The 14,960-nt window shown below is 28.9% G+C and overlaps 1 protein-coding gene across 1 annotated transcript in view; it reads left to right on the top strand.

The window, feature by feature from the left end:
- LOC136969304 (neuroendocrine convertase 2-like) overlaps positions 1–7,402 on the top strand; it is a 33,892-nt gene extending 26,490 nt beyond the window's left edge. Inside the window, 12 exon segments of the mRNA XM_067263421.1 lie at positions 615–723; positions 857–894; positions 3,255–3,331; positions 3,423–3,511; positions 3,590–3,765; positions 3,844–4,008; positions 4,010–4,057; positions 4,136–4,145; positions 4,148–4,235; positions 4,335–4,568; positions 5,468–5,632; positions 5,708–7,402. Of these exon segments, the coding sequence (XP_067119522.1) occupies positions 615–723; positions 857–894; positions 3,255–3,331; positions 3,423–3,511; positions 3,590–3,765; positions 3,844–4,008; positions 4,010–4,057; positions 4,136–4,145; positions 4,148–4,235; positions 4,335–4,568; positions 5,468–5,632; positions 5,708–5,990 (1,482 nt within the window). The 3' untranslated portion in view covers positions 5,991–7,402.
- Positions 7,403–14,960: the final 7,558 nt, after the last annotated feature.

The following is a 14,960-nucleotide window of genomic DNA, read 5'->3' as shown; positions in this document are numbered from 1 at the left end:
TTCGATTTTCTGATGGTGTTTGAACATATCTAAAGCTTTATTGCTTCGTTTCATCGATCTTTTACAATATACTGTGCCACCAGTGAGGGACAGGTCACCGTTGTCATGACAACCGAGGTTGGAATATTGACTAAAAGTGCTTTCCTAGCGACTTTTCAGTAAATGTCCCGAGTAAGTAAATTGAGGAGTATCCGCTTTGAAAGGGAAAGAAAGAAGGAAAAAAAAATGAATCTTTCATAAAAATATTTAACTTTCTTCAGTTTGTTTGTTGTTAATCACGCTTTAAAGTATTTAAAGAACTCCAGATACAAACGATTATAACACTTTAAACTTCAAATATATTATAATAATATTATCCTCTAGTATAACGGTAAGTGAATTGCAATATAATATATCAAATAATATATCAAACGTCCAGATTGCATATAGTTATAAATAATGCATTTTTGCGAAGAAGGATAAATAAATTCATCGTTTTTTTTCATGAATAGAAGAAATATGTTACTGTGATCTGATGTAAATTTCAATACATAAATACAATTTTTTTTCGAATTTTATATTGTTTCCTTGTTATAAATCTAGATTATTTCTTGCTTTCCCTTCGATTTTATTAGAAAAATGTCGGACAAAATGGAGGTAAACCTAAATTAGATCTGAATGTGGAAGCTGCTTGGGCTCAAGGATACACAGGGAAGAATGTCACAACAGCTATTATGGATGACGGTACGCATTATTAAAAAAAATGACTAATTTAGATTAAATTATTTACCACCAAAGTATATTTTTATCATCATTAAAATGCAGATTGAATCTGGAGGTTGTTTTTTATTAAAAAAATAATTTTATATTTATTTAGGTGTCGATTATATGCATCCCGATTTAAGAGAAAATTACGTAAGTTTTGGTTATATTTATTATTATTATTATTATTATTATAAAAATTGTACAAATTAGCTAAGTTTAGCACTTAGACGAATGTGAGAACATGCCACTATCATATCAAAGCCAAACAATAAAACATAATCCGGAGAGTCGCGAAATAACAAATAGTCTTATGAGAAAATGGCAATGTGTCGGCAATAAGGACACATAAGAGTGGAAATCGATATTTTCGTTTAATTGTACGATGGCAACGCCTTTTCTATTGGTAAATATTTGTTTAATTCGAGAAGAAAAAACGACCAGAAGGTGACCTTTCTAATCAAATTATAAGTTATTTCTACCTTTTTCTTGTATGTGGCATTTTTATTGACCCAGGCTTCAAATTGATTGCACTAAATGACAACAAGTGATGAGATTATCCACAAGATTACCAGAGGCTCTTTCCTTCATTAAGTTCCATTGACAAGACATATAGATTTTTCAGGAGTCTCCCGTAATCTTCAGAGAATTTTTTCCAAACCGAGTGACGTGGAAAATAAATAAAATTCGTTGGTTTTACACCTATATAAATATACTTATTTATATATAGGCAAACTGTTCTTTATATCGGCTTTCGATAAGTTATACAAAAGAAACTGGCGCAGCAATGTTTTCGTGCTATTGGTATTCAAATAAGGTTGTGCAGAGGATTTATCACTAATCTTGTTTCTGCTCAGACGTCAAGCCGAGGACGTTAATCTCATTTCCTCTGGTTCATACCAACTCGTTCGTCTTTCGATAACTAATCTCCAACAGACAGAGTTCTAATTTTCTGGTAAATGCTTCCAGAAATTACAACTGTTGTCTGGTCGTTAACTTAGGAAAGAAAAAAGAAAAACAGGAAAAAATCAACTGATAGAAAACACCGTTTGTGAAAGACTTAACTTAGATAGCCTGAAATTCGATATTGACTAATTCAAATTCATATAATGACTTTGTTTTTTTTTCCTGTTCCTTTTCTTTTCTTTCTTTTTCTACTTTTCGGTGTCTTTAGAATTTTTTTCTTGGATGCAGTTTGATTGAACAACTTTACTTTTCTTATCTGTTTTTAGTTACTTTCCTGTATTTTCTGGTATTGTTTCGTTTATGAATAATGCATTTTCTTAACAACTCGAATATTTTACAAAACCCAATTAAGTTTGAGTCGCTTTACTGATTAAAATTTAACTAATTCTGAAAATTTTCGGAATTATTCGATTGAAAATTCATTTGGTGTACTATTTAAGTATACGAAAATGAATCTGGAAATTAATTTATAAACTTTCTCTCTCTGGTGTTTATTAATGTTATAATTAATTATATCGAATTTTATCAATACAATTTACGTATCAAATATCGTTAATTTCCTGTTTTCGTCCTAGCATCGTTCGTTGTTACTTACAGATGTTGCCAGAAATGGAATTTTAAATCATTTATTTCGTTCAAATATGAATTTATAAATAAATAAATTACTTCTACGCTCATTTTTTTTCTTTATTAAAAAGAAAATTATTCGCAATAAAAAAGAAAAAATTAACAAACCTACGCTAATAATTATTTTCTCGATTTTATACACGAGAAAATAATTACATATATTATGAAAGTTTATATATATATATATATATATACTGTGATAAATTTCCCCAGCAAGGAACTTGATAATCAAACCAAATTGGTCTGATTCTACCATAAACGTGTAGGCGTAATGATGAAGAAAGGAGATTGCTGCACTAAAAATGACGTTAGAATCTAAAGGAACATTAGAAATAATAAATAGCGATCGTGTTCCAAAAAAAAGACGAACAACCTCCGACATGTCACCAAGAAAATACTTATGTCGAGCTAATTTAGAAGAGGGAAAGTCTCTATAATAATTTATTTTAACAATCTCTATACGTAGAATATGTTTTATATAGTTCTATACATAATAAATTAAACGATTTATTGATAAAATTTAAGTAAATATAATTATGTGTATAACATCCATAATAATTTATTCGGATTAAGCTTGTTTGCATAACCTCAGAAACCTTTGGGAATGAGAATTTATCAATTTACATTCTGTAACTCATCCTTCGTTAGGAATATATAAAGGTCTACTAATCTAATTTATTTATTTACTGTTTAATTAATCATTTAAATGTTTTAATTTCGTGTTAAAATTATTAAAATCGGGTTCTCTAACGATTTATAAACCGGTTTAAGCTTTAACTGGTTTATAAATCGTTAACTCTATAAATAACTATAAGGCTAAATTATCATCATTAAACTGTGTAGGCCTACGATGAATTAATCTTAAAATATGATTTATCATCCATAACATGAGATAAATAATGCATTTTTTAACATTGCAGAATGCCAAAGCTAGTTACGATTTTAGTAGCAATGATCCTTTTCCATATCCCAGATATACCGACGATTGGTTTAATAGGTCAGTGGAAACCATTTGAAATATTCAAGTCTATAATTTCTTTAATATATATTAAAATACTGGAGTTAGATTGTACTTATTTATTTAATAGTCACGGTACCAGATGTGCGGGTGAAGTGGCAGCTCGAAAAAATAACGACGTTTGCGGAGTTGGGGTTGCTTACGATTCTAAAGTTGCCGGTACGATCTAACATCTGGCCTATTTTGAAGTGCATTATCAGAGAAATTGATCTTGCTTTGATTTCTACAATGTTTCAGGTATAAGAATGCTAGATCAACCTTACATGACAGATTTAATTGAAGCAAATTCTATGGGACACGAACCAAATTTGATAGACATATACAGCGCTAGTTGGGGACCTACAGACGATGGAAAAACCGTAGACGGTCCCAGGAATGCTACAATGAGAGCCATAGTTCGTGGAGTGAACGAGGTAGTTACGCGTTAAGTAATTAATTAATATTATTAATTAACGTCACCCGATAATATAGATAACCTCGCTTGGTTACAGGGTAGGAAAGGTTTGGGTAACATTTACGTGTGGGCATCGGGTGATGGCGGAGAAGACGACGATTGCAATTGCGACGGTTACGCCGCTAGTATGTGGACCATATCGATTAATTCGGCGATCAACAATGGAGAAAATGCTCATTACGACGAGTCGTGTTCTTCCACCCTTAGCTTCGACTTTTAGTAATGGAGCCAAAGATCCTCATACCGGTGTGGTGAGTGACAATTTTCTGGAAAGATCGGGGGGGTCTAAAGATCTAGATTTTAATATTTTAAATTATGCATCGTTCCAGGCTACTACCGACCTTATGGAAAATGTACCCGAACACATTCGGGAACATCGGCTGCTGCACCAGAAGCTGCTGGAATATTTGCATTAGCTCTAGAGGCGAAGTAAATCTAATTATTTTTCCTTATTCCGCTACTCTGCCTTATAAATTTACATTCGTATTGAATTTATATATATGTATTTTTAAAAAAAACGTTCACTAGCCCGAGTTTGACGTGGAGAGACATACAACATTTGACAGTTCTGACGTCAAAGAGGAATTCTTTATACGATAGTAAAGGAAGATTTCACTGGAATATGAATGGTGTTGGATTAGAGTTCAATCATCTTTTCGGATTTGGGGTGTTAGATGGTGGAGCCATCGTAGCTTTGGCTAGTATTTGGAAAACCGTACCAGCTCGATACCATTGCGAAGCGGGTACCATCAGCAATCTCCAGTAAGTATTTGATACGTTTATAAAGTATGGTATAAATAATGCTGCAAGTACGTAGATCTTAATGACTTTTATACGTTTTATTTTTTTCTGAATTGACGTCGTTCTTCATTCGATAAATACTTCTCCTTGTTATGCTCCCTCTCCTCTAGTAAAATGAGTCGATCCATCATTATAAAATGCATTCAAGGTGATTTTAATATTAAATACATTCAATTCGTAATAGATTTTTTTTAAATTAATGTTTATATTTAATAACTTTTAGTTTTAAAGTACGAAAAAGCGTAAAATTATAGCTATATGTAATATTAATTATATTTAAATCAATTGCTAAAAATATAATTTGCATTCAGCATCCCCTTTCTACTCTTACCTTGACGTCATAGATGACGTCTATTAAAATAAGTCTAATTAACTTTCATGGAAATTTTTGTACGAATTGATAATGTTTATAATTTATCTATTTTAAGAAAAATGATGGCTAATTACTTCCATTAAAATGAGAAAAATAATTTTAACAACTTCCATTTCTCGTTTATATTTGTCTACTTTTTATGTAAATGTGTCAATTTATTATTGCTGATTAAAAGTGTTCTGTGGACGACTGTCAAAACAATATTAATCACGTCCATTAAGAGATTTCTGTTTTTATAACGTACAGAAAACTTCAAAGGTGCATGCACTCAAACGTTTCGAAAGTTCTAAATCCTTCAATCTGTAAATTGAAACATCAGACAGGAATGACTCCAGACGTTATCGTAAATGTTCTCTAAACCCGAAACTTTTAAAGGTTTTCCTCCCTGTAAACGAATTTAGTCGCTATTTTATACCTAGATAAGAAACTTTTTTAGTAAATAAAACTTCTGATATAGAAATTTAATGATATATATATACATTTATAGCTCTATACCAAGCAACCACAGCCTGATTCTTCGCATCGAAACAAATGCGTGTAGAAACACGGACACGGAAATTAATTACATTGAACACGTTCAGGCCGTAATTACCTTAAATGCTACAAGAAGGGGAGATGTGACAATTTTTCTTATTTCGCCAATGGGAACAAGGTAATAAAGTTTTAAAAGAAAATAATAAAAGATAAAAGACGAAAGATACTAATTAATCGATGATCAATATTTCAGATCGATGATATTGAGTAGAAGACCAAACGACGACGATAAATACGATGGATTTACAAAATGGCCCTTTATGACGACACACACGTGGGGCGAAAATCCCGTTGGGGTTTGGAGCCTGGAAGTAAAGTTCGATAGCCAACTTCAACAGTCTGGTTATTTAAAAGAATGGGCTTTGATGATCCACGGGACACGTGATCCACCCTATCACGACTTACCCGTTAAAGACGAAAACTCTAAGTTAGCCATTGTTAAAAAGGCTCACGAGGCAGCGAGGCGTTCAGCCTAATGTCTCTTCTCATCGGTGGTCATCTTGTTAGAGATTTATTATTTATTTCTTTTCTTTCAGGGGGGAAGATATTATATAAATATATATATACATACATACAATAAAAGAGAACAGATATCAGAATCGGAATTTCGAAATTTTTACGAAATGTTTCTTCGTAAACCTTTCGAAAATGAGATATTTTGTTCCTTTTTTTTATGGGTTTATCCGCGGATTGTAATCCAGTAATTGTAAGAGGTTACTCAAAAGTAACATAAAAAGAAACCAAACCTCGCGGATTACAAAAGGGAAAACAGCCATTAGGCCCAAATTTATTTATTTATTTAATTTCCTTTTATTTACGTAATAAATATAATTTATTAAAATGTATAATCTGTGAGAATCTATCGTTTGAAAAAGAAAAAAATTCCCATTAATGATCAAAAAATATCATACGTGGGAATTTTAACTTTTATAATTTGTTTATTTATTATATTTAGATTATAAATATTATATATATATTATATGTATATTTAAAAAATTGTTGTTGGGAAAAAAATATATATATATTTAGCATGTTAATTTTGTTGTAGCATTTATTTTTAATTGGATAGAAACTGTTAAAATACTAAATTATTGCTGTTTAGATTAATATGAATATTATAAACATTTTAAAGAAATATATATAATTTTATTATAGTTAAGCACTGATATGTAAAGTTAAGAAAAATATCTGAATTTTCAAAAAATTAATATTGAATAAAGTTCATCATCAGCTCGCACAAGTGGGAAAAAATTATATATATATATTATTATATTTAAATGATATAATTTATAAAATGGCATTTTTAAGCAAAAGTAATAAAGATATATAGCCTATAAATAAAAATGTAGATTTTTTCTTTGAATAAATAAAATTATATATATTATTCTAAGGGAAAATCTAAAAAAAAGGTGTAACAAAATAACAAAAAACTAAGGTTGAATCGATGCACAAATCGCCTTTTAATTCTCTTCACGTTTAAAAAGTACTGTAGTTAGAAATTAATATATATATACATATAATATATATTTTGAAAAGAAATATATTTAAAAATAAGAAATTATCTTCCTTAATATTAAAAATAAAAATTAATTTAAAATATCGCTAAATAATTTTCTAAAATAATAACGAGAGAAAACGTTAGGCTATATATACTTAAACGCGTGCCTATATATAATATATGGAATTTTATTGCGGAATTTATTTATTAATCGATTAAAATAATTCAAAATAACGTGATTAAAAAATGTAGTAGTAAATTTAATTAGAGTTTAATCGATAAGAGAGATTTATTCAATTTCTTTTAAATATTTTTTCTGTTCTGTTTGTCATCAAAATGAAATTATAATTTGAAAAAAAAAGGTACAATAAAATTATGTTTTCGTCTTAAGTTTGTCTCTTTAATATATAAAATTACGATAATAAAAATATATTATTATTAATTTTGTAAAAGCAAAATTAATGAACTCATTATTATGTTTTGAATTCGATTTTAATTAATATCTAACAAACATTATTTAAATCTTCGTAAATACTGAATTAACTTGCTTCTTTTATTTCGTGGAGATTTAGTCCAACATGTTGGATTAATTAAATTTTTTTATTTAATTTTTCTCTTATTTTTCACTGTAATTATTATTATTATTATATAAACTTAATAATATATTTTTCATTTTATTTAAAAGATATTCAAGAGATTAATTTATAAGTATGATCATCATCGTGTTTTTCTCCTTTCAAATAATGAATAAAAATAAATATTCTAAACTTTTATTAATGCGTAATTATACTTTACAGCTTACTTAAATGCATTTTTACTTATTTGTTTATTGTACAATTAAGGAAATGTCCGTAGACAATTGATTTCCATCTCCCATTTTGACAATAATACCCGCATTAAAAACTATATAAAACAAACTAAAATTTAATTTAAAAAAAAACACAAATTTTTATACTAATTAAGAGTTTTAATTTCTAGAAAATTACTGCATTTTTCAAAAGCATTAATATTTTATTTTTATCAATTTATTAATTAAAGTTAATAATGCTTTGCCTTCATTTAAAAGCATAATTAAAAAATTATATATGTGTATAATGTAATGATATGAGTTATTCAGAATTTAAATAATTTTATGCACATGATTCATTCATATGCAAATGTGCAAAAATTGTGCAAATGAAAGATAAATGAACGCGTAACATTATACGTGCTCTAAATATAAAGTGCGTAACAACGTAATGGTGCATATTATATTGTGCAAATTAATGGTATTCGCCGTAACCATTCTGCTAAAAACTGGAAAATTTGGGCATAAAATATAATTATGTAGCTGTTCCAGATGTAAAATTATGTAATGTACAGTATATACTTAATTTTTATTATTAGATAAATCATTCAATTTGTAAACGTAACCTATATTATAAACTAGCGATAGCATGGGGTCATTTTGTAAATTGCTTAATATCCTCGGTCTTGTTTTATACAGGACCGAGATATTTCCATACAATATTGTTTGGCAGGCTCATTTAATAAAAATATAAACAGAAATTTTATTTTTTTTATATTTATCCATTATATCCATGTACTTAAGTTATCTACCTTCCATTTACTGATGTAAAACATTACGTGTCAGTAGCCATCAAGGTCTAAGAAACATTTGAAGTCTTTCTACTTTTTTAACGCGGATACTTTTCTAAAATTAAAGTTAATGGAAGCTTTAAGACAATTTCTGGCATCAGAAAATTACTTTGATGCATTATATTATCTATTAAAAGTGTGTATTAAAGAAAGCCCGTCAGCATTATCATTGTTATTTGGAGGAAAAATATGAAAACTTTCAATAAAAATCTAAATAATTAAAATAAATATTTTCATTAGTGTTAGTTAAAATTGCTAACGGTTAAATGAAAGACCCCGAGGAAATGCATTTAAAGAGATTATGACAACGGGGAGTTAATCATTTTTAATCACTTTATGCATTAATAGGATACCATTTGTGTATTGACTCCGTTAAGAAATCAATAAAAAGTTATTAATTAATAAGTAAATGTACAGAGAAAATGTTGCCACACCCTATTGAATACAGCTAAAAAAAATATAAGAAAAGAAGGGAACCATACTATAATTAAAAAAATTTTTTATACGTAATTAAAGTTCTAATTTCTAAACTGTGTTGTCAAATCCTGATTTTAAAAATATAATGGGGTCGCTCTAATCCGAATCCTTGGTCGTCCGATCCCTTGTAATCCGAACAGCTTCTACCATTTTCCTAACTAAAATAATGATCTTGTCAACTGTACACTTGCAGCTCACGTGTAAAAAGTCACGTATTGTGAGCATTACTGCTCATTCTTTCTGTGACCCTGTTTGACTTAACAACAATTCTAACCTCTATTTGCTGCTGTAAAATATCTTACAACGGCAAAAAAGAGCCTTTAAAGCGTAAGCATCATACAGGGCCTTTTTTTTAGTCATATCCATCACGAAGTTCGGAGCGGTTGAATGCTCGACATATTAGGAGCGAACCGCTCCCGAATAATTTGTAAGATTTCCGAGCCAGATTCGAATCAGGACTCTCCAGCCAGAAGGCGGTAAGTTTTATTCACAAGTAATTTAACAATCCAATTGGTTTGATTTTATTCGTATACGGCAACGCGATCTGCCGAGCGGGCATACCTCGCGGGAGGTCTTTTATGAGAAACTGGTTCCTATTTTTGTGTTAATAACGTGAAGAAAACTTGGAAAACTCCACGTGGCCCATCCGGTTGGCTAGGCGCAAACTTTATTAACTTGGCCACCGATGAGTCTCCGACAATATTACCTTATAAATAAATTATTACTAAATATTTTTAAGGTTTTTGCCTTAATATATGTAACATAAACCGTAATCGTTTTAGAGTAGATAATCAAATACAGGGTACAATAAATTTTTGTATTTCCGTGTATATATTGTCTACTGGAATCTTGTTTATTAATAGGACTTATTATAATGGTATAGTTTCTGATTAGCAAAGAGAGGAGATTTTTTTACAGTTTTTGTTCTTAAATTTAAAAATATATTGTTAAAAAATATATATATGAAATGTTTTGAATTGTTTAATTTAAAAGTTTGTCGTGTATAACATTTTCGTTAAAAAAAAAAACAAAAATGTAATATTTTCTAACATACCTTCTTCCAATTTCATTACAACACGACTTTCTTCTAGTGCAAAACACTGGAAAATAATCAATATGATTTGAATTTATATTTTCGATCGTTTATTGGTCGACGGATAACCAATAGAAATCGATTATATGTAAACATGTCGTCGTTGCTAGGACTATACTACCCACGTGATTTAAAGGCCGTTGATTTAATACGATCTATAAATATCTAAAATCATTATTTTCTAATCTTTTAAAACTTTGCATAACGTTTTGATGATCTTACCTTGCTTCGTTTCTCAAGATTATCAAGTTCGGTAAACTGTCAAGCGCCCGAATTTATACTCTTGTTTAATTGTTAGATAAAAGTACCAAATAAAGTTAAAATGGGCACAGAAGTTGTTATAAATGAAATAATTTATTCAATGTTTATCTTCATTTTATCGCTTTTAATGTATAAAACTATAATTACTAGGCCTACAGTTTGCTAATGTTTACTAAAAATTGCGAACACCCGCGGACAAAAATAATATAATATATGTATATAACCCTACATAAATTTAAAATTACAATGACTATACGTCCTTTATGAATAAATTTAAATTTAATTTAAAAAAAATAAATAAATAATAATAATAAGTTAAATGTATTCATAAAGAATGTATTGTCACCGAAATGATTAAATAATGAAATTAAGGAATGAAAAAAGAAAATTTATTTTAAAATATTCAAATAATATTACTAAATTTTATTTAAGAAGTTCATGTTAATGCATTCCAAATTCTGAATCAATGCTAATGAGATTTTATTAATTTGATAAAAAAATTTGAATAAAATTTTGGCATTTCTGTCTTGACAACAGTTTCTGAAAGATCCTTAAGTTCATATTAACCTTTTGAATGAAGAAATATACGAAAATTCGAAGTAAGCGGGATGACCGAGACGGTTAAGGTGTCAGCTTACCGCTTTGGGAACCACAGGAATTTTTGGGGGTTTTATCCTGGACATGTCTGGCCCCGTCCCTGAATACTCGGCCGAACCCACCGTTGGCGTGATTAGAAAAAAGTTCTCTTAGAATGCCCACTTGGCGGAAAGAGAGAAAAACTAAGAAAGTTATGTAAAATCATCATAAATTACAAATTTTTTAACTTTATTACATTAAATCAATTTTATTTAAAGTTCTAATGTCAACTTTACAACGTTTTAACACGTAACAATTTAAGAAAATCGTGAAATTTTACCAGGCATTACCTAGAAGTCTTTTGACTTCTACGGGATTTTTTACAAATATAACTTTTATATAAACAGTCTGTAATGCATTTTTTTCCAAATAACCCTTTATTTTTAAAGATTTTAGAATTTATCCTTTCGTGAAATCAGATCTGAATGCATTATAATTGGACCACTTATCTTTTGTTATATGTTTTCTGTATCGTGTTTACTTCTATTTGTTCCAACTACTGTACTACTTAAATTTGTCATTCTTGGTAATACTCAGGTGCTTGGCAATTATTTTTACAATAGTAATACCTATTTTTATTTCACTTTATCGTATTTTAAGCAGTTTTTAACGTGAGCATTTAAATTCACATGGTCGTAAAACATAATTACCAAATCATATATTTATAAAGGCAACAGTAATGGCTATACAACTTTTACTGTTGCCATAATACGAAGATCCGAACTTGGATATCAGGTAAGATTCTAAACATTCTATGTAAAAGAATATAGACTAATAAGAATATACTAGAATAAAAGAATATAAATACTATTCATGAAAAAGGTTTTGCTTAACCTTTTTCATGAATAGTATTTAAAAAGACTTAAGTACTTAAATCCCATTTTCTGGATATACTTATACAAATATTATAACACACTAATTAGAGTCTATATTCTTTTACATAGAATGTTTAGAATCTTACCTGATATCCAAGTTCGGATCTTCGTATTACGGCAACAGTAAAAGTTGTATAGCCATTACTGTTGCCTTTATAAATGTATGATTTGGCAATTATGTTTTACGACCATGTGAATTTAAATGGAAAGCTTGTAATCGATTGAAAAGTACGGTGAAACTTGCTAATGTGACCACTGAAGAGACAGTCTCAAAGTGGTCGTCTTACACAGGTGATCACCTTATGCAAGTTTCACTGTAATTTCACCGAGAGCCTGCAATACATACTTTTGTACTCGCTCTTGAAAAAATTCTTAACTTCATTTACATTTATCATTAATTCCGTCATTATATTAAGTTTGATAACATCTATATTACCACATCATCATCATCTTTGTAACAATCGAATTTTGGGATAAGAAATCAACCGGATGGCCAAAGTTGATATCAATCTTTTTTTATGAGGATCCGGATCAAATTGGAATTCAATTTGTTTTTTTTCATACTTCACAAATTATTCGGAATAAAATAAGGATATTGTTTCTCGTCTACGTATGATGGTTGAAACCATTATTGATCAGATCAACTGAAATGGAAATCTATTGTATTCCATTAGGAAAAAAACACAGTCCACGAATTACGGATAAGATATATTACTTATACAAGAGTCCATCCCATCATTGTTTATGGTATATGATTCAGTTTATAATTCTTGCTTTGTCAAAAGCTTTGTTCTTGTTTTAGAATATAATCACGCGGTAGAAAATGACATAAAAAACATGCAAAACCGAAACAACCCTAAGCTTATTTAGAGTATTCATTATTCACTACCTGACTCGACGGAACAGATTCTTTATTGTCAAAAAACGTTATCGTCATCATTCAGATTTTACAGTGTGTCTGATGATCTCCATTCAACACTTATTCTCTTTTTGGATCAGGTTGTAAACATCAATTTTTATCATACGTTACGACCAAATCGATCATTTTAATGTTGATTCGTTGGTCTAGCAGTAAAACAACGACGACGATTTGCGGTTTCCATATTTATAACGCGGTTGAAAGCGAGCAGGGTGACACGTGAAAGAATACGTAAAGGTATTATTACATTTGTAGTGTTATAATTAATATATATTAGTCTTATTATAATAAATTGTAATGCAAATCGATATACGTGATACGGTGCGTGCATTCGTGTAAGCATGTCTTTAGATCATATCAATTCCTGTTACATCATAACGAGATATAGAAACAGAGGAAACATCCTCAGAAAGCTCGAAAATAAAATAATGATAGATTAAAAGAAGAATCTTGACAACTGAAATACAGTAAAACCTGTGTAAACCGGCTCGCACGATATCGCATATTTTTTCTGATTTGGCAAGTTTTCGTTTTAAATAGGTTTTTAACACAGAAAATCACTGAATTTCGAAGAATTCTTCCCAGGCAGGTTTCCGTTTTAACAGGTTTTACTGTATAACAGTCGTTTCACAAAGTAAAATCTAAACTCTGTATAAAATGATTATAAAATATGAGAATATCTTACTTTTTGCATCATTTTTTTTAATTTTTAAAAACTATTTATAGAAAATAAATATTTGATAAATTCTTAAATATTTTAAAAAATCGACATTTTGTTAATTTTTGCTCAAGGTCCTTCAAAAATTAACGAATTTAGCGATCGTAAGTAATGTAATAAATTGATTTCCCTTCATAGCTTCATGCATGACGAAAGATTTTATGTTTAATCATTTTAACAATATTCATTAGCAACATACATTAAAAATAACTTTTAACAAATAAATGATAATTAATGAGCGTAGAAAAATTTAAAGAATGCGAAACTGTACTTAGACCAATGGTTTTCAGTAATAAATTCGCGATAAGTCAGTTTAAAATAAAATCATTTGTTACAAACTCTTCTATTGGTATCAATTTTATAGGCCTGTTATGACTTGAATCCTAAAACCCTGGATAGTATTGAAAGTAGCCATATTGTGTGACGTTTAATGACATTGATGTATGACGTCTCATCGTCGTTTTCTAGTCAGAATGATGACAACTTAAACGTGCATCCATTTTTTAGTACAGATGACTTGTAATTTTATTTTAAAATTTAATTTTTTAGATGAAATTTGTCGAATATAAAAGCTGATTACTATGAAAAATACTGTATTTTAAATTTTATCCTTTAATCCTTCCATTAGCATTTCAGATTTTTCTATTACTACATGCATACTTACATGTAAAATCTCTGTTAATTTGACACTGTCTATTATTATTAAAGGTAGCATCTGTGTTGTTATAGATTATGAAACAGAAGATAAATTAATATCTAATTAATTAATAAATATTCTATTTGATCAAGTGATCCTTACTTAAGGCATGAAATCCATTATGCTATTATTATACATTCTTAAATAGTATAAAAATCAATAAATTTACCTATTAAATTACAAATTAATAAAAATGGATTCATATAAAATTTGCAAGAATCTTCTTATATGTGTATATAAGCGGAAATTTATGAATATAATTCTATAATCCTTTTTATTCCGCTGCAATTTTCAAATAGCAAACCTATAGATTCCCACCGTTGTCCGTCCTTAATTTCGAGAACAGAGTTAGTTAGATGAAAATCGAGACCAGATAGAAAAAGCTTACATTTAAATTAAAATATGATTAAAAAATCCAGCAACGAGTTATGTAACTTTCCCGGTTATGAGATTTTATTTAAAAAATAACTTTTATATTATTAATCACAATAAATAAAATTGTGTTGCGCCATCTGTTTCGAGATTTTGTTATAAAAAGATTTTAATAATATTAATTACTATAAAATGGCACAGAGCTTAGTTTTGAGGGTAGTGATGAGTTTTATAAAAACTTGTAAATGTTAATAACGAGTTT

The sequence above is a fragment of the Centruroides vittatus genome, unplaced genomic scaffold, assembly GCF_030686945.1.
Source record: "Centruroides vittatus isolate TY-2023 unplaced genomic scaffold, ASM3068694v2 contig_1776, whole genome shotgun sequence".
Taxonomy (NCBI): domain Eukaryota; kingdom Metazoa; phylum Arthropoda; class Arachnida; order Scorpiones; family Buthidae; genus Centruroides; species Centruroides vittatus.
This window is presented reverse-complemented; position numbering and strand designations above follow the sequence as displayed.